The following is a 24,687-nucleotide window of genomic DNA, read 5'->3' on the forward strand; positions in this document are numbered from 1 at the left end:
CCCGTTAGGAAATGCAAAATAAGCAGCAGACCTGAGACCACCAGCTAAACGATTTTCTGACAAAACTGCATAGGACCTAGCCCAAGATGTCAGTCTACTCTTAAGGAGCCTACCGTTTCTCCTTAAGATCCAAGGTTGTTAAATTATATATTATTTTCAGAGGTAACTGGATCTGGCAGCCAAAACAGCCAAATACTCAATCTAAACGTGAATCGATTCTTAATGGCTATAAGGTTCTAGAAACATAAAGCGCTTTACTTTCATGTCACATCAAATAATTTCACAGATGCTAAATATACACTTACTATGCACTGTTTTAACCGGCTTTATCACAGTTGCAGCAGACAATATTTTTCAATGATCAACTTTACATGCGCACAGTATTCCGGATAGTAGCTCATATCCCGCTTAACTCAATGAAACATTTAAAGTGTTGGTCCCATGTTTCATGAGCTGAAATAAAAAATCCCAGAAATGTTCCATGCACACAAAAAGCTTATTTCTCTCAAATTTTGAATGTTGCGTTTATATGACAGAAGAGAAGCTGCATGTATCAAACTATAGTTGACAAACAAATGGCCTACCAAATGTCGGAAATTATAATAGCCTATCAAACGTTGGACATTATAAGCAGAAACGTGTCTAAATTAGGGGGGAAAGTAGCCAGTAGAAGATTATAGTAAATTAATTATAGTAGGCTAAATTATTATGGTGGATCGAACTGCGCAGGTAGCCTGCTTTTTGAGGTGATTTGTTTGACAATCAGATGAAAACATCATCACACAACATCCATCATATGTGAAACAGAGCCTGCACAGACCGCAAAAACAACAGTAAATGAGATAAGATGTTTACATGCCACAGTATCACGTTTTAGATCAGCATAGCCCAGGCATCTTATCTAGGTTTTTCATAACCGGGATACAAGCTTTTTCGGGTTATTGGAAACGAGATATGAGGTTTATACAGTATGTGTCAACTCAAACACAGAATACTTGAGTATCCCGAATAATAACGGGATATTGGTGTGCATGTTAACGTGGTCACTGACAACACCTTTCTGGCGGCCTTCCTCCATTACACACAGGTGGAGCATGCTAGATAACTAATTAGCACAGGTGGTCCCTCTGTCTTCTGTAAGCACATGCTGTAACATGGATATATGGCTGTGTGGGAACAGTAACCCTAACACTATAAAGGTGTGTATCAATGTATTTATTGCTGATATGAAAGAAACATACTGCAATCAATGCATGTTAAAGTTCAGACCGAGCGTCGGGGATCTTAACAAAACCTCCACCTTCAGAATACGCCTTAGTCCAATGACTCTTATGTGTAAAGCTAAATGTTTCAATGGGCTAGGGCCGCTGTAAGTAGGGGTGCTTGAATTGAATATAATTTTTCACAAAAGTAGTGCACTGCACTTTTAATAGTCCTTTATTAGTGGAACAATATGGTTATGGGTTATGGTTAAGGTAAGGGTAGGGAAGTCCCAATGATCCCGGAAAGCACTGACCCTTACTTGAGCATCACATGGTCATGGGAACTCGGAAAATACGAGGTCAAATCATGATGTCAGTGATCTTCAGGTCGTAAAATCGGAACTCTAGAAAGAGGCTGAGTTACTGATTTCAAATTCTGAGTTGGATGACCGTTTCCCCAGTCGGAGCTCGTTTTTTTTTCGAGTTTCCAGTTGTTTTGAATATGTTGAAGTCAGAAGTCGGAGATTTCCGAGTTCCCAGTTGTTTTGAACGTGGCATAAACCTATTGCGTTTCGTCATTATACACAGATCAGCATTTTGGTACATGTATAGTCGCTCTCTGATGACGTCCTTCCGGAACGTGTTACTCTGGGTTAGAACACGTGGATCGGGTACATAGAAGAAGTTGAAGATATAACTTGACATTTTGAGTGTTTTCGTTTACTGTTCATCGTCTACGTGTGTGTCAGATAACCTGCCAAGATGGTGAAGCCACGGTTCAAGGGGAAAAGCACGATAAACACCTCGACGGCCAGCAGTAATCCTGGTAAATTACAGTCCATGCGCCATGTACTGTTTGTTTACAGCAAATGTTAGTTAGCTAACCCGATAGACTTTCTCTCTGAAAAGATGAAACAGACAGACCTACCTAGGTAGCTAACTATACAAAAACATTTGGTCCATATGTGACATTCGTGTTAGCTACAAATGGAAAAGTATACAATATGTTTGGCACTGACATCATTAGTTCGCTACAGTAACTAGCTAATTTAGCTACACATTCTGTCTAACGTTATGCCTAAAACACAACGTAACTTCAATAACAACATTGAGAACATATTTTCCTCTTCCTGAAATAGGCAGAATGTCATCACTATATGTCTTGTCTATTTGTATGTATGATAGCAAACAGAAAAATCATCAGATGTCCTAGCCATATTTATGACTAAAACATAAGTTAAAGAATTCAGATTGTAAAACGTCCAACCTATTTTTGCTTGCATCTGTAACAGTGGTTATTTAAATAGGGTAATAACTACACTTTATATGGATTTCCAATATTGTTCTTACACTGACAATTAATTAACCCAAAGTACCACCACACACCTATAATCTCTAACACTGTGTGACATGAAATTGCTATATCACCATAACCTTACGACTCTACCTTTTCCAGACCGACCCAAGACTCCTGCAGGTTCAGGCAACAGCATGAGGGACCGAGCAACTGTCAGGCGTCTGAATATGTACAGACAGAAGCAGAGATGGTAAATGATGGAGAGAAAAAACATTTGTGACACTTCCCCTGTGACTTGCATATTAACTATTTCCTTTAATGCTAGTGTAACTCTCAGGTCAGGGGTTGTTCAGTTGACACTTTACCCAGATAAAACACACCAGTTCCTGGTATTCTACATTTAGCTCCTCTTCATTCCTTTTTAAAAATGTAAATGATTGTGTTGTAATATATTTGACTGTAATATCATTGCCATGCACCTGCTTTCGTGACCACTGACTATTTCCTCTGCCATTAGCAACAACAGAGGCCAGGTGATCAAGCGTTTGTCATACCAGTCCACTGTGGCTGATGGGACACAGGCCAGAGTGGAGCCCAACATCAAATGGTTTGGTGAGTAGTGCTGTTAACTGCAATTGCCACACTGTCACAGGTTAACCCACAAATGGTTTTGGGTCTGTGTTGTTTATTATTGATTAGACGGGTATAATGGCAATTTGTCTAACAATTGATTGGCTCTGAGCAAGTTGAAAATGTGTACAGAATAGTGAAGTTCTTGTCAATAATGACTGGCAAACCCTTGATTTGTAAGAATACATCTGTTTTTATGCCTTTTTAAATATATGTGTACGGAGAGATAAGATGGCAGCCTCAACTCACACACACACACACACACTGGTTAATTCTTCCCCTCTGGTCTCCTCCGTCTCAGCAAACACTCGGGTCATCAAGCAGTCGTCCCTACAGAAGTTCCAGGATGAGATGGGTGCAGTGAAGAAGGACCCATACCGCGTGGTGATGAAACAGAGCAGGCTGCCCATGTCCCTCCTGCATGACAGAGTCAAGGCACATGTGAGTAACAAACAGGGTCGCATTAATTTGGGCGCACTGTAGTGTTGTCACGATACCAGCATTTTGACATCGATACCAGGTTTAGTATCACGATACTGAAACAATACCGTTGCAAAAAAAGTGACAGAATAACCACTGGCCTTTATTTTTTTAAACATTGAACAATATGTTGATAACTTGTACAACATCTAAAATAATATATTCAATTTCTTTCAAAAAATAAAACACCATATTAATAACCCCCTAGAGTTGGGGGGTTAAATGTGTGTGTATGTATGTATGTGAGATTTCTTATGGTCCTCTGTAGCTCAGCTGGTAGAGCACGGCGCTTGTAACGCCAAGGTAGTGGGTTCGATACCCGGGATACACAAAAAAATATATATATGTATGCACGCATGACTGTAAGTCGCTTTGGATAAAAGCGTCTGCTAAATGGCTTATTATTATTATCCTAGATATGACACACTTCAAAACCTTAGTCTTTATTATAAAACATTTGACTGTCTTTTTTGCCATTTTATGAATGTGTTATTCAATGCATTTCAATGGACTATAGTAGTAAAGGCCAAATTCAATATGTTATCACATTTTTATTGACTTAAGAATTAAATAACAGAAGAATATCTCTTCTAAAATGTAATTTGATACATATAGTATCAGGGTTAATTTGATCATCTATGGCCATAATTTTGGGTAAAATGACTTTCATTAGACCTATGATTCATTTTTCATTACAGCTAAATAATTTAATAGTTTAGTTCCAAAACAACATGTCTGAAGCTTCTATACTGCAATAGTCTACACCCCTCAAACTCAACCCTGGACTTCAAAGCCAGTTCCACTGCTTTTTAAAATTGTTCCCCTCTAATCAGGCACTGATTTAAACCTGGGACACCAGGTGGGTATAATACATTTTCAGGTAGAACAGAAAACCAGCATGCTCCGGACCTCGAATGGTAAGAGTTGAATACCCCTGGTCTACGCAGTACACAACATAGAAATACAATGGATTTTACATAGCATACTACGATTCCCAGAGTGCATTTTAACTCCCTGGGTGAAATGCTCCGCCCAGGGCTGCTGGCTGATGCTAGCAAGCCCAGACAAACACGAAGTAGTCTAAATATATTGCTTTCATAGCTAAGTTATGAGTGCATTTCAAATTACTTTTCGGTTGTAATCAGATTATAATGCTCACATGAATGTCATGCTGAATATATGTTTGTCATTGTCACTCAAAAATCATTCAAATTTAGTTGCTAGTAGAATAACGTTACAATGCAAATGTGTGTAAAATAGTTTGTCGTTTTGGAACTAAACCTCCCTTGCACTGCTTTGTAGCACCTTTTGCTTAGTTGTTTCGGTTGGCTGGCCCTCATCTGCTCTGTACGCAAAGTATTCCCATAGTTTGCTTCTTGAGAAAGTTTCGTCAACATGCTGCGGGCGTGGAGGTATGATGTTTTTGTTTCAAGAAGCCATGCTGTCGGCATTTTCTCTCTCCTCTTGCTTGCTTCTCAAAAGTGGCTTGCGCTGTGTCTGCTGCATGCACAAGCTCATGTAGCCTGGCTAGCTTACTATTGCCCCCCTTGAAAAGATTCAGATACATTACTAGACAGACTCGATCCTCTCAATCCGTATATGACTTGAGACACATTTGACACAATTACCGAAAGTAACAAATTCTAGTATCAAACTGTTTTTCATGTTTTGGTATCGAAAAAGTACCAACGTTTCGGTTGACCGTGCAACATTAGCCTACTGTATCAAGATGTTTTGCGACAAAACTAAAAATGGTTCAGAAGTTTTAGTATTTTCTTCTGTTTGGTGCTTAATGAATATGACCCTGGTCAAATTAGGACACCAAGTGACTCAACACTGGGGTGGAGTTGGCTACTTGATGCTTAGCAGACGGCACTCTCCCCACTGTGTGCTTTCATATTTGTGGTGGTGATGTTTCTGACTACAGGGAGTGTTGATCCCTATTAGCTTTTGCAGAAGAAACAGCTACTCTTCCTGGGGTCCACAAAAAAACTCAAAACAGTAACTAAACACTGATAGAAAATGAAAGTCACACAATTTTAGATACACCGATATACAAACAATATCAAAACAATTATACAAACAATACATCTACAAAAAAATGTGGCTCTCACAGTCTCCGCCGTTCCATGAGTTGCTTTTTAATCTGTTTTTAAAGGTAGTTTTGCTTGAGTAATTGGAGATGGGCGTTCCATGCGATGATGGCTCTGTATAAAACTGTGCGTTGCAGTGAATTCGTTTTTGGTCTTTGACTGTGAAGAAACCCCTGTTGGCATGTCTTGTGGGGTATGTATGGGGGTCTGAGCTGAATGTTACTTGATTATATAGACAATCTGGGATTTTCATCACAGTAATATTTATTGTAGATGAGAAGCAGTTAATCGCTCGTCAACTCTTAACCAAGAAAGACTGGCATGCATATTGTCGATGTTAGTTCTGTATGTGCAGTTAAAGGCAAGGCATGCTGCTCTGTTTTGAGCCAGCTGCAGCTTTGCTAGGTCTTTCTCTGCTGCACTTGACCATATTACCGGACAGTAATCAAGATGGGACAAGACCAGAGCCGGAACAACTAGTACAGTTGATTTGTGTCAAAAACGCAGAACATATTTTTATAACAGACACAACCCTCCCCATCTTCACAACAACTTTCTCAATATGACTTGACCATGATAATTGACCTTCCAATGTTATACCTAGGAGTTTAGCTTCCTCAACTTGCTTAATGGGCACACCTTTATGTACAACTCCAGTTGAGGTTTAGGTCTTAGACAATGTTTTGAACCAAATACAATGCTTTTAGTTTTTATGTTTTTAAGACCATTTTATTATGAATCACCCATTCTGATGCTGACTAACTCCTTACTTAGAATTTCAGTGAGCTCTCTGGCTTTGGTTGCTGAAATGTAGCGTGTCGACTCATCCGCATACATAGTCATTATAGCTTCGTGGCAAATCATTTGTAAAAATAGATGAGTAACGGCCCAAGGCAACTGCCCTGAGGGACACCGCACTGCACATACACTACATGACCAAAAGTATGTGGACACCTGCTTGTCGAACAGCTCATTCCAAAATCACGGACATGAATATGGAGTTGGTCCCTCCTTTGCTGCTATAACAGCCTCCACTCATCTGGGAAGGCTTTCCACTAGATGAATTCGGGCAGGTAGCATTCTCCTGGCATCCGCCATACCCATTGGTATGGCGGAGTCCAATGGTGGCGAGTTTTACACCACTCCAGCTGACGCTTGGCATTGCGGATGGTGATCTTAGGCTTGTGTGTGGCTGCTCGGCCATGGAAACCCATTTCATGAAGCTCCCAACGAACAGTTCTTGTGCTGACGTTACTTCCAGAGGCAGTTTGGAACTCGGTAGTAAGTGTTGCAACCGAGGACAGACCATTTTTACGTGCTTCAGCACTTGGCGGTCCTGTTCTGTGATCTTGTGTGGCCTACCACTTCGCGGCTGCCGTTGCTCCTAGACGTTTCTACTTCACAATAACAGCACTTACAGTTGACCGGGGCAGCTCTAGCAGTGCAGAAATGTGACTAATTGACTTGTTTGAAAGGTGCATCCTATGACGGTGCCACGTTGAAAGTCAATGAGCTTTTCAGTAAGGCCATTCTACTGCCAATGTTTTCTATGGAGATTGCATGGCTGTGTGCTCGATTTTATACACCTGTCAGCAACGGGTGTGGCTGAAATAGCCAAATCCACTAATTTGAAGGGGTGTCCACATACTTTTGTATATATAGTGTATCTGATGTTAGAAGCTTCCATTGAAGAACACTAGGTTCTATTGGATAAATAACTCTGCAACCATGTGATGGCTGGTGATGTAAAGCCATAGCAAGTTAGTTTATTTCAATAGCAATTTGTGATGAATAAAATTAAAGGCTTCACTGAAATCTAACAATACAGCTCCAACCATCTTATTATCATTTATTTTTAACCAATCATTGGTCATCTGAGTCAGTGCAGTACAAGTTGAGGTCCCTTCTCTTTAAACATGCTGAAAGTCAGTAGTTAACTTATTGTAAAATCATTACTCTGTGTATCTCAGGTAACCTATTTCTTAGAGCTTGGTTACACCAGACTGAGCGTTCAGTCCGGTTTAACCAGGCTATATTTGTGAGGTGAAATATGCAAGGGTTGGCAGGTCAGGTGGTATCTTCCTCTCCAACCGGCCTATTCCCACTCGTTTTGCTCCGCTTCACCATGAACCAACCTGCCTGTATCGAGTTGTTTCGCAAGAGAGAGTTCGATGCAGCGGCCAACTTTGCACCTGCCCCCGGTGATTTTGCTACACGACGTTCCTGTAGATTGTTCTAAAACCATTATTTTCTCAACCGTAATAGCCTATGCATTATGTTGATTCATGCTATGAAAGTATCTGCCTGTCCCTTTTTCGCGGCCGGCTGCTGTGTGAGCGAGCCACACTCACGCCCTCTGCTAACTGTGCGCACGGTGGAGCGAGAGATGCATTCTGAGAAGCACAAGCATATGACCATTGATCAAAATGCTGTTGCAGGGAAATTACAGCTTTCAAAGCATCTACTGTTGTTTTAGTTACACCTAGCGCTGGAAAGTATTTGTAGGACATTAGCCCACATTTTACTGATGGATTAATCAATTATCCTACATGGCTATATAGCAATATCATATTTAGATTTAGCAATCTAGCTAAATGTTTTGAGTTCCCACTTCCACAGGATGTGAATAATATATATATATATATATATATATATATATATATATATATATATATATATATATATATATATATATCCTATAGCACAAAGATCTTGGCAAATTCTCTGAAGAGCCTAAAATACATCGGATAATTCTGGATCCTATTTTGACAGGTTGCACATAAAAATATCAATCATGCGTTCCCTGGATATGTTAGATGAAATAATAGCTTACTTTTTTAATCATAGGCTACCATCTCTGTTGTCTTACTTGGCACTGGATAGTTGTCTAGAGCCCTGCCACCAATGTGCAGTGTATGTCCTTGTATTTATTGTTATCGAGCAACATGGTAAAATGTATCACAATATGACCATATCGCCCAGCTCCAAACAACACTTCTGTCCGGTTCTTCATGTTGTTGACTGAGTTTCAGTGTTCTTTTCCCTCTAAATAGCTCCATATGCGTGCAAGACTTTCAAGACGCTCAAAGCTGTTGGAGATGAATGGTCTTTTCCTATTTTACTCTCCCTCCTTTCCTCACTCCTCCTTCCTCTTGCCATTTCATGTCTTACGCCATTTAGGGAATTGAGCCCCATGCCAAGGCAATGTGAGCAAGTCCAGATATGTTGCATTTTTATTTATTTATTGGATGTCAATTTTGGTTCTCTCTCTTCTGATCTGTTCCTGATCTTCACTGAATGTTCTCGCCAAGGTCTTTGTCAGGTGTCTTATTCTATTTCATGGTGATGTTTTCACCATAGGTTCTGTCTTCAGTCGGTAACACATTTTGCTTTTCTTTTTCCCCCTCAAGGATAAAAAATGGTCATTTACTGTTAGATTTGAATTTCAAATGCCAGGCTTAGCTTTAGAAAACTGCAAAACGAGACCAGACGGGGTGGAAGAATGAAACGGGAGGTGATAGACACATGGTTTTAGAAAGAACAACCTCCAAAACATACTGGCGGATGGTCAAGGTGAAGCTGAAATCTTAAACATCATTGCTTTTGACAAGATCCGTAAACTGTTTGTTTTCTCGATCTCTCCGTGTTGCTATAGGACTAAGGCTGCCTTTTACAGCTGCGTTAGAGGGTAATTTAACTCCTAATCAGATCTGGCTCAGACAATGCAGTTTATTGACAGTTTCACTGCATACTTGGGGTGCTGTGTTTGTTCTCCAGAATTGTTTATTGGTGGAACCCCTGGAACACGGCCACCAGCTCCATTGCATAAAGCTTTGCAGTTTGCACCAACTAATTATAACGTAATATATACCTCACACGGAACACACATGGAATTCTACATCACTGTTCATTCTCTCCACTACTGTTCCAACTGTAACCCCTCCAAGCCGTTGGGTTTTTATTCTGCTTGTTTCTTCGCAATGAGAGAGAAATTAACTTTTGCTTTAGCGGAAGCATTTATTTTGCTTTGCACGCAGCGTTACAAAGCCTCACTCTGTTATACAACACAGGCGGCGGTAAATCTGATGGGCGTGCACAGCGCTGCTCTCCTCCAGCCCTCTGGGTTGTGGTTTGTCTAAGGCAGCAGAACAACTTGCAGACATTTTTAAATTTTGAGGACATTTATGGTTATAGAGATCAGACACCCATTGGAGGAGACCATAATAAGAGAGCACAGCACAGACTGAATCACATCTATCGTAAAGTCTTCCCCGTCTGTCTCCCTCCTGCTGCTTCTCTCCTTTGGAAGCAACTGTCATAGAATGGCCTCTCAAATAGATTTATCCTCCTGTTATCTAACCAGTGCAGCCTCTGTCAAACAATAATTTTGACAATCATTATATCTCCCCATCTCCTCCCCTTGGCCACCGTCTTCTGCAGAACTCTAAGGTGCACATCCTGGACACAGAAGGCTTTGAGACTACGTTCGGGCCCAAGGCGCAGCGTAAACGACCCAACTTGATGGTGGGAGACATGAAGGACCTGGCGGAGCAGGCCGAGGTCTCGGCACAGACCTACAGCGCTGAGAAGGACCGCGACCTGGTCACAGAGGACGACGGGGTCAGGTGAGTGCAGTAGCTCCTGGGGTCACTCACCCTAATGTCACTTTGGCACTGTGAAGTCTGTCACTAACTACTGTCACTGATGTCACTTTGACTGACAGTGACAATGCCTTCAAACCGCACTGTGCTTTTTCAGGTATTCAAAGTCTACCATTAACTACTAACATTTACATTTACGTCATTTAGCAGACGCTCTTATCCAGAGCGACTTGCGAATTGGTGCATTCACCTTTATAGCCAGTGGGATAACCACTTTACAATATGTTTTTTTTTTGGGGGGGGGTGGGTAGAAGGATTACTTTATCCTATCCCAGGTATTCCTTAAAGAGGTGGGGTTTCAAGTGTCTCTCCGGAAGGTGGTGAGTGACTCCGCTGTCCTGGCGTCGTGAGGGAGCTTGTTCCACCATTGGGGTGCCAGAGCAGCGAACAGTTTTGACTGGGCTGAGCGGGAACTGTGCTTCCGCAGAGGTAGGGGGGCCAGCAGGCCAGAGGTGGATGAACGCAATGCCCTCGTTTGGGTGCCGTTCCCTTCACAGCTCCGTAGGCAAGCACCATGGTCTTGTAGCAGATGCGAGCTTCAACTGGAAGCCAGTGGAGTGTGCGGAGGAGCGGGGTGACGTGAGAGAACTTGGGAAGGTTGAACACCAGACGGGCTGCGGCATTCTGGATGAGTTGTAGGGGTTTAATGGCACAGGCACGGAGCCCAGCCAACAGCGAGTTGCAGTAATCCAGATGGGAGATGACAAGTGCCTGGATTAGGACCTGTGCCGCTTCCTGTGTAAGGCAGGGTCGTACTCTCCAAATGTTGTAGAGCATGAACCTACAGGATCGGGTCACCGCCTTGATGTTAGCGGAGACCGACAGGGTGTTGTCCAGGGTCACGCTAAGGCTCTTCGCACTCTGGGAGGAGGACACAACAGAGTTGTCAACCGTGATGGCGAGATCATGGAACGGGCAGTCCTTCCCCGGGAGGAAGAGCAGCTCCGTCTTGCCGAGGTTCAGCTTGAGGTGGCGATCCGTCATCCACACTGATATGTCTGCCAGACATGCAGAGATGTGATTCGCCACCTGGTTATCAGAAGGGGGAAAGGAGTAGATTAGTTGTGTGTCGCCTGCGTAGCAATGATAGGAGAGGCCATGTGAGGATATGACAGAGCCAAGTGACTTGGTGTATAGAGAGAATAGGAGAGGGCCTAGAAAAGAAAGAAGGGATACTGGTCTGTAGTTGTTGACATCAGAGGGATCGAGTGTTGGTTTTTTGAGAAGGGGTGCAACTCTCGCTCTCTTGAAGACTGAAGGGACATAGCCAGCAGTCAAGGATGAGTTGATGAGCGAGGTGAGGTAAGGGAGAAGGTCTGGAGAAGAGAGGAGGGGATAGGGTCAATCGGGCAGGTTGTTGGGCGGCCGGCCGTCACAAGTCGCAAGATTGCCATTTTAAGTTTACTACTACCCCAATTCCATGATTGATACTCATTTTCTTTGTTTTGATAATATAGCCTAGCTTTTGACTGTATGTTGGACCACATGAGCAGTTCCAGTCTGTGGTTATTGTTAGGATGTGGCACCTGTTGAACTGTATGTTATTTATCTACACACAGAGAGGAAGCTCGTGAGGAGATCTTCAAGAAGGGCCAGTCCAAGAGGATCTGGGGAGAACTCTACAAGGTACAGGATCTTTCCATTTGATTGATATAGGAATGTTTATTTTAGTTCACCTTGATATTTCCTAATAGATACTGCATATGGTGCCGGTATCAGGGATGCAAACTTGCCACTTTTCTGTGATATTCGCCATTTTGATCTCAAATTATGTCATCCACAGGAATCTTGTAGATCCGTAAATAACTTTTTTTGGAGGGGCCTGACAAAGTACGCAGAGTGTATCACCCATTGAGCTATTAAAGAAGGGAGTGAACCGATCTTCTCCATGGAAGGATCTCAATTGTATACTCCTCGCGTCCTCTCTCCTCGCCTCCATCTCAAAACCCATTTAGAGTAGAAGGTCAGAGGGGAGGGACCTCATCCAATGGGTTTTGGGAAGGAGGTGAGGACGCGATGAGTATGCAATTGAGATTCTCCCACTGTGTGTTCACTAATGTTACCTTCTCTGGCGGCTTCTATATAATTACCTTCTCATCACTCACTTTGTTGCTGACTGGGAAATTTGGAATGCAACTCAAGTTAAGCAACCTGTTTTGAAGTAATGCTGCGGTACTAGTTGATAAGATGCACATTATATAGTTGCATGTATGTTTCAATAGCGCAAATGATTATACACAAAGTTTTTAACGTTAGCTTGCCAGCTACGTTAGCATATAAACTGGCAAGCTAAGATTATCACCCACCAATGAATAATGGTGTATGTTTCTCATATCGAAATTAATGACAGAATGCATCCCTACGCTTCCTACAAATAGAATATCAGCGTTCAGAGCGTGATGTCCAATATGTCATAACAGAATGCTTCATCTAATAATATGTGTGACAGCTGTGAGCAGCCAGCCATTAGCCTACTTAGCTGTTTCTCTCTGTCCGTTCTTTCTGTGCATCTCTATACATTTTCAAATGTTATTTAGCCATGATGGCGAGCAGGGGTGTGCAAGCAGTGATGGGGTTTCTGTTACATTTGTTTAATTATTGGTGCGACTTGCAGTGCGAGCGAAGTGGATACGCATCTTTTTCATTTCGCCTGTAAGAACAAGCAGGCCAGTCTGACTAGGCTTTGCTGTCATGCAGCCTCCGAGTGTCACTGCCATAGAGGAAAAGCGGACCACAGTGACAGTCATGCTTGCGCCTTTACATCACTGAAAACCGCAAGTTTCTAACCCAAACCACTTTCTACCGCGAATTGGCACTCATGTTATATAATTTTATAAACCATGTCGCAGGCTGTTTTTAAACTACTAATAGGCACATTTTCATGCAGTTTACAGACTTTCCGCATGTTCCCGTGTGAAAAATGTGTCTCCTATTTGGGCCCTCGCCAGTTTGCATCCCTGAAGTATAGTGATTTGAGATGAGTTTAGATCAACTAAGAACTCTTTCACTCCTGGTTAAGCCTATACCCTGACTCTGCCTTCCTCTCTCAATCTCCCTCCTTAACTCACAGGTGATAGACTCGTCCGACGTGATCATACAGGTGCTGGATGCCCGAGACCCCATGGGTACGCGCTCGCAGAGCATCGAGACCTACATGAGGAAGGAGAAGCCCTGGAAGCACCTGATCTTCGTACTCAATAAGTGCGACCTCATCCCCACCTGGGTCACGGTAAGAGACCCCTTTACGTTATCCTGAGACCAACGCACATGTGTAGTGGGGTAATAATTATCGTATATGCGTATTACACTGAACAAAAATATAAATGCAACATGTAAAGTTTTGGTTCCATGTTTCATGAGCTGAAATAAAAGATCCCAGAAATGTTCCATACTCACAAAAAGCTTATTTCTCTCACATTTTGTGCACAAATTTGTTTACATCCCTGTTAATGAGCATTTCTCCTTTGCCAAGATAATCCATCCACCTGACAGGTGTGGCATATCAAGAAGCTGGTTAAACAGCATGATCATTACACAGGTGCACCTTGTGCTGGGGACAATACAAGACCAGTAAAGAACAAGAAGGCCTGCACACTGTTAAAGGCCACTCTTAAATGTGCAGGTTTGTCACACAACACAATGCCACAGATGTCTCAAGTTTTGAGCAATTGGCATGCTGACTGCAGGAATGTCCACCAGAGCATTGAATGTTCATTTCTCTACCATAAGCCGCCTCAACATTATTTTAGAGATTTTGGCTGTAAGGCCAACCGGCCTCACAACTGCAGACCACGTGTAACCACGCCAGCCCAGGACCTCCACATGTGTCTTTTTCACCTGCGTAATCGTCTGAGACACCCAGACAGCTGATGAAACTTCGTTTGCACAACCAAAGATTTTCTGCACAAACTGTCAGAAACCGTCTCGGGAAGCTCCTCTGCGTGCTCGTCATCCTCACCAGGGTCTTGACCTGACTGCTGTTCGGCGTTGTAACTGACTTCAGTGGGAAGTGCTCACCTTCAAAGGCCACTGGCACGCTGGAGAAGTGTGCTCTTCAGGGATGAATCCCAGTTTCAACTGTACCAGGCAGACGGCGTGTATGGCGTCGTGTGGGCGAGCGGTTTGCTGATGTCAACGTTGTGAACAGAGTGCCTCATGGTAGCGGTGGGGTTATGGTATGGGCATGCATAAGCTATGGACAACGAACACAATTGCATTTTATTGATGGCAATTTGAATGCACAGAGATACCGTGATGAGATCCTGAGGCCCATTGTCGTGGCATTCATCCGCCGCCATCACCTCATGTTTCTGCATGATAATGCACGGCCCAATGTCGCAAGGATCTGTACACAATTCCTGGAAGCTGAAAATTTCCCATTTCTTCCATGGCCTGCATACTCACCAGACATGTCACCCATTTAGCATGTTTGGGATGCTCTGGATCTACGTGTATGACAGCATGTTCCCGCCAATATCCAGCAACTTCGCACAGCCATTGAAGAGGAGTGGGACAACATTCCACAGGCCACAATCAACAGCCTGAACAACTCAATGCGAAGGAGATGTTGCGCTGCATGAGGTAAATGGTGGTCACACCAATACTGAATGGTTTTCTGATCCACGCCCTTACTTTTTTTAAGGTATCTGTGACCGACAGATGCATATCTGTATTCCCAGTCATGTGAAATCCATAGATTAGGGCCTAATGAATGTATTTCAATTGACTGATTTCCTTATATGAACTGTAACTCAGTAAAATATTTGAAATTGTTGCATTTTATATTTTTGTAAAGTGTCTCTTGCGTCTCATAAGACAAAACAATTAGCTTATTAAAATGTATCTGACTCCAAAAGAGAGATGGCAATATGCAAGAGACTACAGTTGAGTTACAGTAATAGGCAATCAAGAAATGTCTGAGAATGGAATTCTAAATAGAAGTGTATTTAATTACTTTGTAAAATGAATGGATTCACATACAAGGCATAACGATGAAGTTACGAGCATTACAAGGCATTATTCCAAGCATATCGATCTTAAGGTTAACTTTCAAGAAAAATAATGAACAAAGAGATGCCTTAATAGGCTGGAGACCTAGAAGCCTAGGAAATGAGAATTGATCATACAACCTTCCTCCATGGACTGGATACAGGATGAGAGAGAGAACAACATACCTTGATTCCATTGATACCATCTGTAACGTAAAAACAACTACCATTGACCAATCAAACGATACCAGGTTTACAGTAACCTGATCACCAAGGCCCAATCTCTACAGGGTGTCACAGCATTTAAAGGCTTGTGTGGGGTATGAGACCATTGTAAGGAAGACAGAATTCCTGAGAAGACAAAATCCCTTTGCATATAGTAATTCAGAGTTCACCCTGTACAGATACAAGTTACCACAGATCATACATCCATATAGATAGCATCAGTTTTCCTCGCCATACAGCTCCAGGTGACAGAGCACATAAATTATGGCCGAGCCCAGAGGTGAGACCAAGTCACTATTATTCGAGTCACAAGCAAGTCTCAAGTCACAAGGTTCGAGTCTCAAGTAGAGTCCCAAGTAGAACGGGTCGAGTCCAAGTCGTGCATTCTGAGCAAGTCAAGTAAAAAAAGATCTACAGTGGGGGGAAAAAAGTATTTAGTCAGCCACCAATTGTGCAAGTTCTCTCACTTAAAAAGATGAGAGAAGCCTGTAATTTCCATCATAGGTACACGTCAACTATGACAGACAAAATGAGAAAAAGATATCCAGAAAATCACATTGTAGGATTTTTAATGAATTTATTTGCGAATTATGGTGGAAAATAAGTATTTGGTCAATAACAAAAGTTTCTCAATACTTTGTTATATACCCTTTGTTGGCAATGACACAGGTCAAATGTTTTCTGTAAGTTTTCACAAGGTTTTCACACACTGTTGCTGCATGCAGATCTCCTCGGGCAACAGACTTTCAACTCCCTCCAAAGATTTTCTATGGGGTTGAGATCTGGAGACTGGCTAGGCCACTCCAGGACCTTGAAATGCTTCTTACGAAGCCACACCTTCGTTGCCCGGGCGGTGTGTTTGAGATCATTGTCATGCTGAAAGACCCAGCCACGTTTCATCTTCAATGCCCTTGCTGATGGAAGGAGGTTTTCACTCAAAATCTCACGATACATGGCCCCATTCATTCATTCTTTCCTTTACACGGATCAGTCGTCCTGGTCCCTTTGCAGAAAAACAGCCCCAAAGCATGATGTTTCCACCCCCATGCTTCACAGTAGGTATGGTGTTCTTTGGATGCAACTCAGCATTCTTTGTCCTCCAAACACGACGAGTTGAGTTTTTACCAAAAAGTTATATTTTGGTTTCATCTGACCATATGACATTCTCCCAATCCTCTTCTGGATCATCCAAATGCACTCTAGCAAACTTCAGACGGGCCTGGACATGTACTGGCTTAAGCAGGGGGACACGTCTGGCACTGCAGGATTTGAGTCCCTGGCGGCGTAGTGTGTTACTGATGGTAGGCTTTATTACTTTGGTCCCAGCTCTCTGCAGGTCATTCACTAGGTCCCCCCTGTGTGGTTCTGGGATTTTTGCTCACCGTTCTTGTGATCATTTTGTCCCCACGGGGTGAGATCTTGCGTGGAGCCCCAGATCGAGGGAGATTATCAGTGGTCTTGTATGTCTTCCATTTCCTAATAATTGCTCCCACAGTTGATTTCTTCAAACCAAGCTGCTTACCTATTGCAGATTCAGTCTTCCCAGCCTGCTGCAGGTCTACCATTTTGTTTCTGGTGTCCTTTGACAGCTCTTTGGTCTTGGCCATAGTAGAGTTTGGAGTGGGACTGTTTGAGGTTGTGGACAGGTGTCTTTTATACTGATAACAAGTTCAAACATGTGCCATTAATACAGGTAACGAGTGGAGGACAGAGGAGCCTCTTAAAGAAGAAGTTACAGGTCTGTGAGAGCCAGAAATCTTGCTTGTATGTAGGTGACCAAATACTTATTTTCCACCATAATTTGCAAATAAATTCATTAAAAATCCTACAATGTGATTTTCTGGATTTTTTCTCATTTTGTCTGTCATAGTTGATGTGTACCTATGATGAAAATTACAGGCCTCATCTTTTTAAGTTGGAGAAATTGCACAATTGGTGGCTGACTAAATACTTTTTTCCCCCACTGTACCAAAAGACCAGCTATGCTACTAATTGTTGCTTGATGCCCCCCACACACGCACGCGCGCACATGCAATGCATTTTCAAAACGAATACAGTAATTACAATAATTTGGTGTAATTCCGTAGGCCTATGTTAGTGACCAGATCGAAGAAGGTAAATATATAAATATAAAATACAATCGGTAGGCTATATCCCCAAAACCACTGCCCTACTGTAGCTCACCCGACCTGTGTTGATTGACAATTTGCTGGTCCAATCAGAGGGCCGGGTGTGCGTTTCACTAGCCAACCAGTTTATTTTGCAAATGCGATGCTGTCTCTGGCTGCGTGGAGAGTAGTGACAAAACGTTACAAAACCTGCCCAGATCATTTCAAGTCTAAGTCGAGTCTTAAGGCTCCAAGTCGAAGTCAAGTTTCAAGTTTGATTTTCTATCAAGTCGTGTCTCAAGTCATCAAATTTGTGGTTTGAGTCAGACTCGAGTCCAAGTCATGTGACTCGAGTCCACACCTCTGGCCAAGCCTACACATGTACCCTGTTCACGCTATTGTGCCGGCCCAAACTGTACTGAGCTGGCTTTCTTTTCACATTGTCTATTTCAACATGGTTCCAGCAACTATGGCGGATGCGAAACCAAGCCAGCTCAGTCCAGTTTAGTTTGGCTCAGTAGTGTGAAAAGCCCCAAAACTGTGAATATGTGCTCGAAAGACTAATACACGATCAAAAGACTGGCATTGCCTTCTATGTCAATTGTTTTCTGGAGTGAGTTGATGTTCTCAGGAGTTTTTTTATGTGAGTAGTTCTCCACAAATTGCTCTACTTTGACAAAGGATAGCCTGTGGCCTCAAATAACGTGTGTGGATTCAGGGGTCACCAAAACAGGAAGGATGGTGTGCGCGCCAACTGTTTTTATGATGTGCTGCAGGATTTTGCTCTAGTGCCAGTAGAATACACTACAGATGCACTGTTCAGCACACATTATGAATGAATGTCAGACTTAAATTGAAATGACACATTGTTTGTGCCTGTGTTGTTAAATGGGCTTATTCTTCAGTGCTAATTTTGGGTAACCACCCCTTTTTTCCCGCTCAGAAGTATATTATTTACTCCATCAGCATCAGAGAAGATGCTGCCCTACCCTAGAGTAATGATACATTTCTTGACATGTATTTTTCAATGGCCAACTGAATTGTGCATACTTGCACGATATTTGATGGTTTGACATTCGCCTAGTTTGCAGGCTACGATCTACACACTTTCCTTTCTACTGACACACGTGCTGTGCAAACTAACTAACATTTCACATAGAGTCCATGTCTGTCTGACTTAAGTCTGTCTGTTTTGTTGTCTTCGAATCAGAGACGCTGGGTAGCCGTGCTCTCCGCGGAGTACCCCACCCTGGCCTTCCATGCCAGCCTCACCAACTCGTTCGGCAAGGGCTCCCTCATCCAACTCCTCAGGCAGTTTGGCAAGGTAGGCACAGCATTCTCACGAGTCCCCCACTCCACACAGCCCGAACTAATTTCCCCATTTGGTTAAAAGTAGGTCCCTAAGGGACAGAGGTAGGTACAAATGGCCCACTTTTGTCCTGGCACCCTACTCTAACCACCCTTATGAGCTTACAGCTCCGCACAGGATCCTCACATCTGCTGCCGAGCTGTTTTTGGTACGCACTGGCCATAAAACAGGGCCTTGGATGCTCAGAGGAGAGCACAGGCTTAGTTAACAAAGACGAAAGGAATCTCGCTGACACTTTCTCTGTTGGGTTTAAGATAACCGTGTTGAGTAGAAAACATACCAATGTTGCCATGATCGAGCTGGACATTAAAGAGCCTTGCATGAAGTGTGTGAACCGAGGTTCTTTAGGCTTTCGCCCCACTCCAAATAGGTTTAAGTTGTTGGCCTCGGCTCACAGACATGTTGGAGAGATAATGAAGCGAAGAAACGGTTTTTAAAAATCGCTGTTAGAATTTACCTTTCGGGACAAAGTGGAGAGACTAATATTTATACCTACCTCTTGGTTTTGACAGATTTTTGATCCATGGTGTAGACTTATCTGCTTCCAGTAGCTATTTTTCTCCGGTGAAAACAAGCTTTTTTAGATTACATGGTCACATGTTTTATTAGTATTGGCCTCCGTCAAAGTACGGTCTAGAGTTGTTGCTGTCCGGAATTGAAGACAGGCTAAGTATAGACTATTGTTCTGGAAACTGCTATTTTAACTTGTTTTGTCTCTTCAGCTCCACACAGACAAGAAGCAGATCAGCGTCGGGTTCATAGGCTACCCCAACGTGGGAAAGAGCTCTGTCATCAACACGCTACGCTCCAAGAAGGTCTGCAACGTGGCACCCCTCGCCGGGGAGACCAAGGTATGTTATCATTCCCCTCAAAAATACCTTCAAAATAAAAACACTTGAACATAAGCCCATATTGATACCTGGGTGTCATGATGAGCAATTTACATACGTCCATGTTATCTCAATGATGGCCAATGCAGGGGGGACAATCTCACGCAATTCCCTTGATTGCTAAGAGAGAGCACAACATGGGATGTTGCAGGCAGCACTGTTAGTGTATTAATGTGCTACTCATACCCTAAGTAACTTCCCAACGATGCGCTGAAGTATATGTATTTAAACCCTCCGTCTCGACTATATACGTCTGAATACCTGGCAGAGACGTGGCCAAAAAGCAAGAAAAACAATAACCCTCTTCCTTAATTTCCTCTCTCTGGATCGGTTTATCCTGTTTGGAACCAAATGGTGGATCTGGAGGTCTGGAAATCCCACTGAGGGAGATACTATCGGAGTTGGCCGTCTGTTGCCAGAGCTGTGAGCGCGCAAAAGAGAGATGTTTTTTTTTGGGGGGGGGGGGGTGGTGGATATATCAGATCGGCGCCTAACCAGCAAGAGTTTATCGCCCAATGCGAGGTGGCTCTCTCCAGAGGCTGCTAGTGTCTGTGGCCAAACACAAGGTTGCTCAGCATTGGGCTGGCCTTCCTGTCTCGCTCTCTCTCTTTCCGGTTGGGGATATGAGTATTGGTTTTCAGGCAGGGGGAAAGAAGCTATGTGATTCTCAATACAGTAGCCAGCTTCTCTCAAACGAAGGGGAATAGACCTTCTGACCTTGATAGACCTTATGACCAGGAGTTGGAACTGAAATTATTATTTTCAAATAGTTTTGTCCATAATGTTTTTCGTTCCGTTCCGACCAGCAAAATAAAGTTCTGAACCGGTTCGAGAGAAGAAAAAAAACTAACCGTTTTTATATCATTCCTTTCTGCTCCTTTTTAAACCTCTGAAATCAATTTTTTTCATTTACCTCAACCTCGATTAAATTACTTCACCAATGGATAGAGCCACTTGCTATGGAGCAGGCAAGCTATGTACATGCATTGGACAGAGAAGTGTAGTGTAGGGTGCGCGATGCCACTGAAATTTTGTGGGTGAGGAGAGTGCTGGGCATCTTGTTCTTATGACATGCATTATCTGAATTAGGCCTACAGAATTATACCTATTGAGGAGTGGCTTATATGAAGGAACTTTTAATGTCTTTGAATTTCAGAGATTTGGCTTAACTAACATTGGACCAGATCTAGCTAGCTAGCTAACAAGCTTGTGTGTGCAGAGTGGCACCATAATTAATATAAAAACACGTCTTACATTTTTGTAATAAATTAAATGTGAAACGTGATAACTATAGTATCCTTAACTAGCATTGATAAAAAATATCTAGTTCATTTCACTGATTGAGACCGATACAACATTGCGATCTCTAAATCTCTACGACACCGGGTCAGAGAATGAGGAAGTGGATAGAATCTAGTTTCTTATGATTCTAGGCATTATCAAGTGCTTGTCAAATTGTGAATGAGAGACTGATGAAGTGTGTACAGCCTGCACAAAAAATTGAGCAGAGCTCATGCCTTTCATGCAACTTTTTTCAAATCATCATTAGTCGCATCATGCAGCCTTAGAATGTATTGAAAATCAAAACATAAAGCCCAACGTTTGTATCACAACTAAAGTTACATAAATATCTCTAAATTAACCAGATATGAGTACTTGTTTCTTTGTTAACCGCACAACACAGAATAGCCGCATGGGCGCACTCCCTCAAATCGTTTAGAGAAAATATCCTTTCTATTTTATTCAGCTATGTTAAATTGTATTCCTCATACTATAAAATAATGCCATGGAATTCTAAGCAAATCTTGTCTGCTAAATGAGTGTAGCCCACAGCCATATGGCATAGCCAGATCAGGACCTAACATATGGACAACTCAGAGTATGCTATTCAGTCTGAAATAGACTACATTTTCTTCAAATCATGTTTCTTTAGACCTGTCTAAAATAAATAATGGATGTATTGTGAAGGTGTAGGCTATATTACATGGATTTATTAGACTTTTTAAAATGGCTTGTAGGCTATGTGTGGAAGCCAAGAGCTGCTAAATGTTAATTAACAGTCAATTACCGTGAGACTGGCAGTTATTTGCTTGACAATCACCGGCTGACAACATTTTGTGACTGCCACAGCCCTAGTCCTGATCACAGACGACGATGAGACAGCCTAGGAAGGAGTGTGGTGCCAGGACAAGAACCTTTCCCTCCAACGTGCGCATGACAAAGGAGCTGATTGTGGACTACAGGAAAAGAAGGGCTGAGCACACCCCCATTCGTATCGACGGGGCTGTAGTGGAGCGGATCGAGAGCTTAAAGTTCCTTGGTGTCCACATCACTAAGGACCTATCATGGTCCAAACACACTAACACAGTCGTGAAGAGGGCATGACAGCGCCTATTTCCCCTCAGGAGCCTGAAAAGATTTGGCATGGGACCTCAGATCCTCAAAAAGTTATACAGCTGCACCGTCGAGAGCATCCTGACTGGTTGCATCACCGCTTGGTATGGCAACTGCTCGGCATCCGAATGCAAGGCGCTACAAAGGGTAGTGGGTACGGCCAAGTACACCACTGGGCCGAGTTCCCTGCCATCCAGGACCTCTATACCAGGCGGCCATAAACATTATCGGACTCCAGCCACCCAGGTCATAGACTGTTCTCTCTGCTACCGCACGGCAAGTGGTACCGGAGCGCCAAGTCTGGGATCAAAAGGCTCCTTAACAGCTTCTACCCCCAAGCCATAAGACTGCTGAACAGTTAATCAAAAGCCTACCCATACTATTTTGCATTGACCCCTTATTTTATGTATATGCACTGAGTCTCTTGCACAGGCTTGGTGTACACTCACTTGACTCTAACCACACACTCACACACACTACACTGACACTCCTTCACATTCCTTCACATATGCTGCTGCTATCCTCTTTATCTATGCATAGTCACTTTACCCCTTACTACATGTACATATTACCTCGACTAACCCGTACCCCTGCACATTGACGTGGTACTGGTACCCCTTGCATATAGCCTCATTATTGGGATTTTATTATGTTACTATACTGAACAAAAATTTAAATGCAACATGTAAAATGTTGGTCCCATGTTTCATGAGCTGAAATAAAAGATCCCAGAAATGTTTCATACACACAAAGCTTATTTCTCTCATTTTTAGCAGAAATTTGTTTACATCCCTGTTAGTGAGCATTTCTCCTTTGCCAAGATAATCCATCCACCTGACAGGTGTGGCATATCAATAAGCTGATTAAACATCATGATCATTACACAGGTGCAGCTTGTGCTGGGGACAATAAAAGGCCACTCTAAAATGTGCAGTTTTGTCACACAACACCACAGATGTCAGGTTTTGAGGGAGTGTGCAATTGGCATGCTGACTGCAGGAATGTCCAAGAGAGCTGTTGCCAGAAAATGGAATGTTCATTTCTCTACCATAAGCCACCTCCATTGTTTTATAGTTGGCAGTACGTCCTACTGGCTTCACAACCGCAGACCACGCCATCCCAGGACCTCCACATCCGGCTTGTTCACCTGCGGGATCGTCTGCGGGTGTGCTGAGGAGTATTTCTGTCTGTAATAAAGCCCTTTTGTGGGGAAAAAGTCATTCTGATTGGCAGGGCCTGGCTCCCAAGGCTGCACCCTTTCCCAGTCATGTGAAATCCATAAATTAGGGCCTAATTTATTTATTTCAATTGACTGATTTCCTTATGAATTGCAACTCAGTAAAATCTTTGAAATTGTTGCATGTTGTGTTTTATATTTTTCCTTTAGTTTATTTAGCAAGTTTCTAACTTTTTTAGTTTTGGTTAAGGGCTTGTATGTGACATACAATTAGATTTGAGTTCGTCTGACTCTGGGTAAGTAGACAAAGCTCAAACTAGCAGTATCCCTTTATAACGACATGTTGTACATCGTTTTAGTGTTACTGGGGTGCGCTCTGAATGGCGTGTCCTCTTTAAGATCATCTGTTTTGTTTATGTTGATGCAGTAGGGTCTTCATTTCTGCTACATTATCAAATTAAATGTTATTGTCCCAAACCGGTGAATTCTTGTGAATAAGCTCTGAGTATAAAATCTTTAGACCCTGTGACTTAGCTGATCTTGGGCCCGGTCTCTTCTTCCAGGTGTGGCAGTACATCACCCTGATGCGACGTATCTTCCTCATCGACTGCCCCGGCGTTGTTTACCCCTCTGAAGACAGCGAGAGCGACATCGTGTTGAAAGGAGTGGTATGTTATTATTCTTTCCCATCAATAATATATATTTTTTTGTTTGTAGTAAACCATTATAAAAACATTTGAGCAGTCAGGGTTATACAGTGAGCTCAAAGTATTGGGACAGTGGAAAATTGTTTTGGCTCTGTACTCCAGCACTTGAAATGGTTAAAGTGCAGACGGTCAGCTTTAATTTGAGGGTATTTTCATCCATGTTGGGTGAACTGTTTGGAAATTAGTTTTTGTATATGGTCCCCCCATTTTAGGTGACCAAAAATATTGGGACAAATACACTTGTGTATTAAAGTAGTCAAAAGTGTAGTATTTGGCCCCATATTCATAGCATGCAATGATTTCATCAAGCTTGTGACTACAAACCTGTTGGATGCATTTGCTGTTTGTTTTAGGTGCGTTTCAGATTATTTTGTGCCCAATAGAAATGAATGGTAAATAATGTATTGTAGCATTTTGGAGTCACTTTCATGGTGAATAGAATGTTTCTAAACACTTGTACATTAAT

At 42.6% G+C, this 24,687-nt stretch overlaps 1 protein-coding gene across 1 annotated transcript in view; it reads left to right on the top strand.

The window, feature by feature from the left end:
• Positions 1-1,801: 1,801 nt before the first annotated feature.
• LOC311139871 (nucleolar GTP-binding protein 2-like) overlaps positions 1,802-24,687 on the top strand; it is a 29,654-nt gene continuing 6,768 nt past the window's right edge. The window contains exons 1-10 of the mRNA XM_084174861.1: positions 1,802-2,028; positions 2,659-2,749; positions 3,017-3,111; positions 3,431-3,570; positions 10,143-10,327; positions 11,923-11,989; positions 13,434-13,592; positions 18,895-19,008; positions 19,776-19,904; positions 24,078-24,182. Of these exons, the coding sequence (XP_084030987.1) occupies positions 1,965-2,028; positions 2,659-2,749; positions 3,017-3,111; positions 3,431-3,570; positions 10,143-10,327; positions 11,923-11,989; positions 13,434-13,592; positions 18,895-19,008; positions 19,776-19,904; positions 24,078-24,182 (1,149 nt within the window). The 5' untranslated portion in view covers positions 1,802-1,964. The remainder of the gene's footprint in view (positions 2,029-2,658; positions 2,750-3,016; positions 3,112-3,430; positions 3,571-10,142; positions 10,328-11,922; positions 11,990-13,433; positions 13,593-18,894; positions 19,009-19,775; positions 19,905-24,077; positions 24,183-24,687) is intronic.

Source organism: Coregonus lavaretus (assembly GCF_964263955.1).
Source record: "Coregonus lavaretus genome assembly, chromosome: 13".
In the NCBI taxonomy this organism is placed as follows: Eukaryota; Metazoa; Chordata; class Actinopteri; order Salmoniformes; family Salmonidae; genus Coregonus; species Coregonus lavaretus.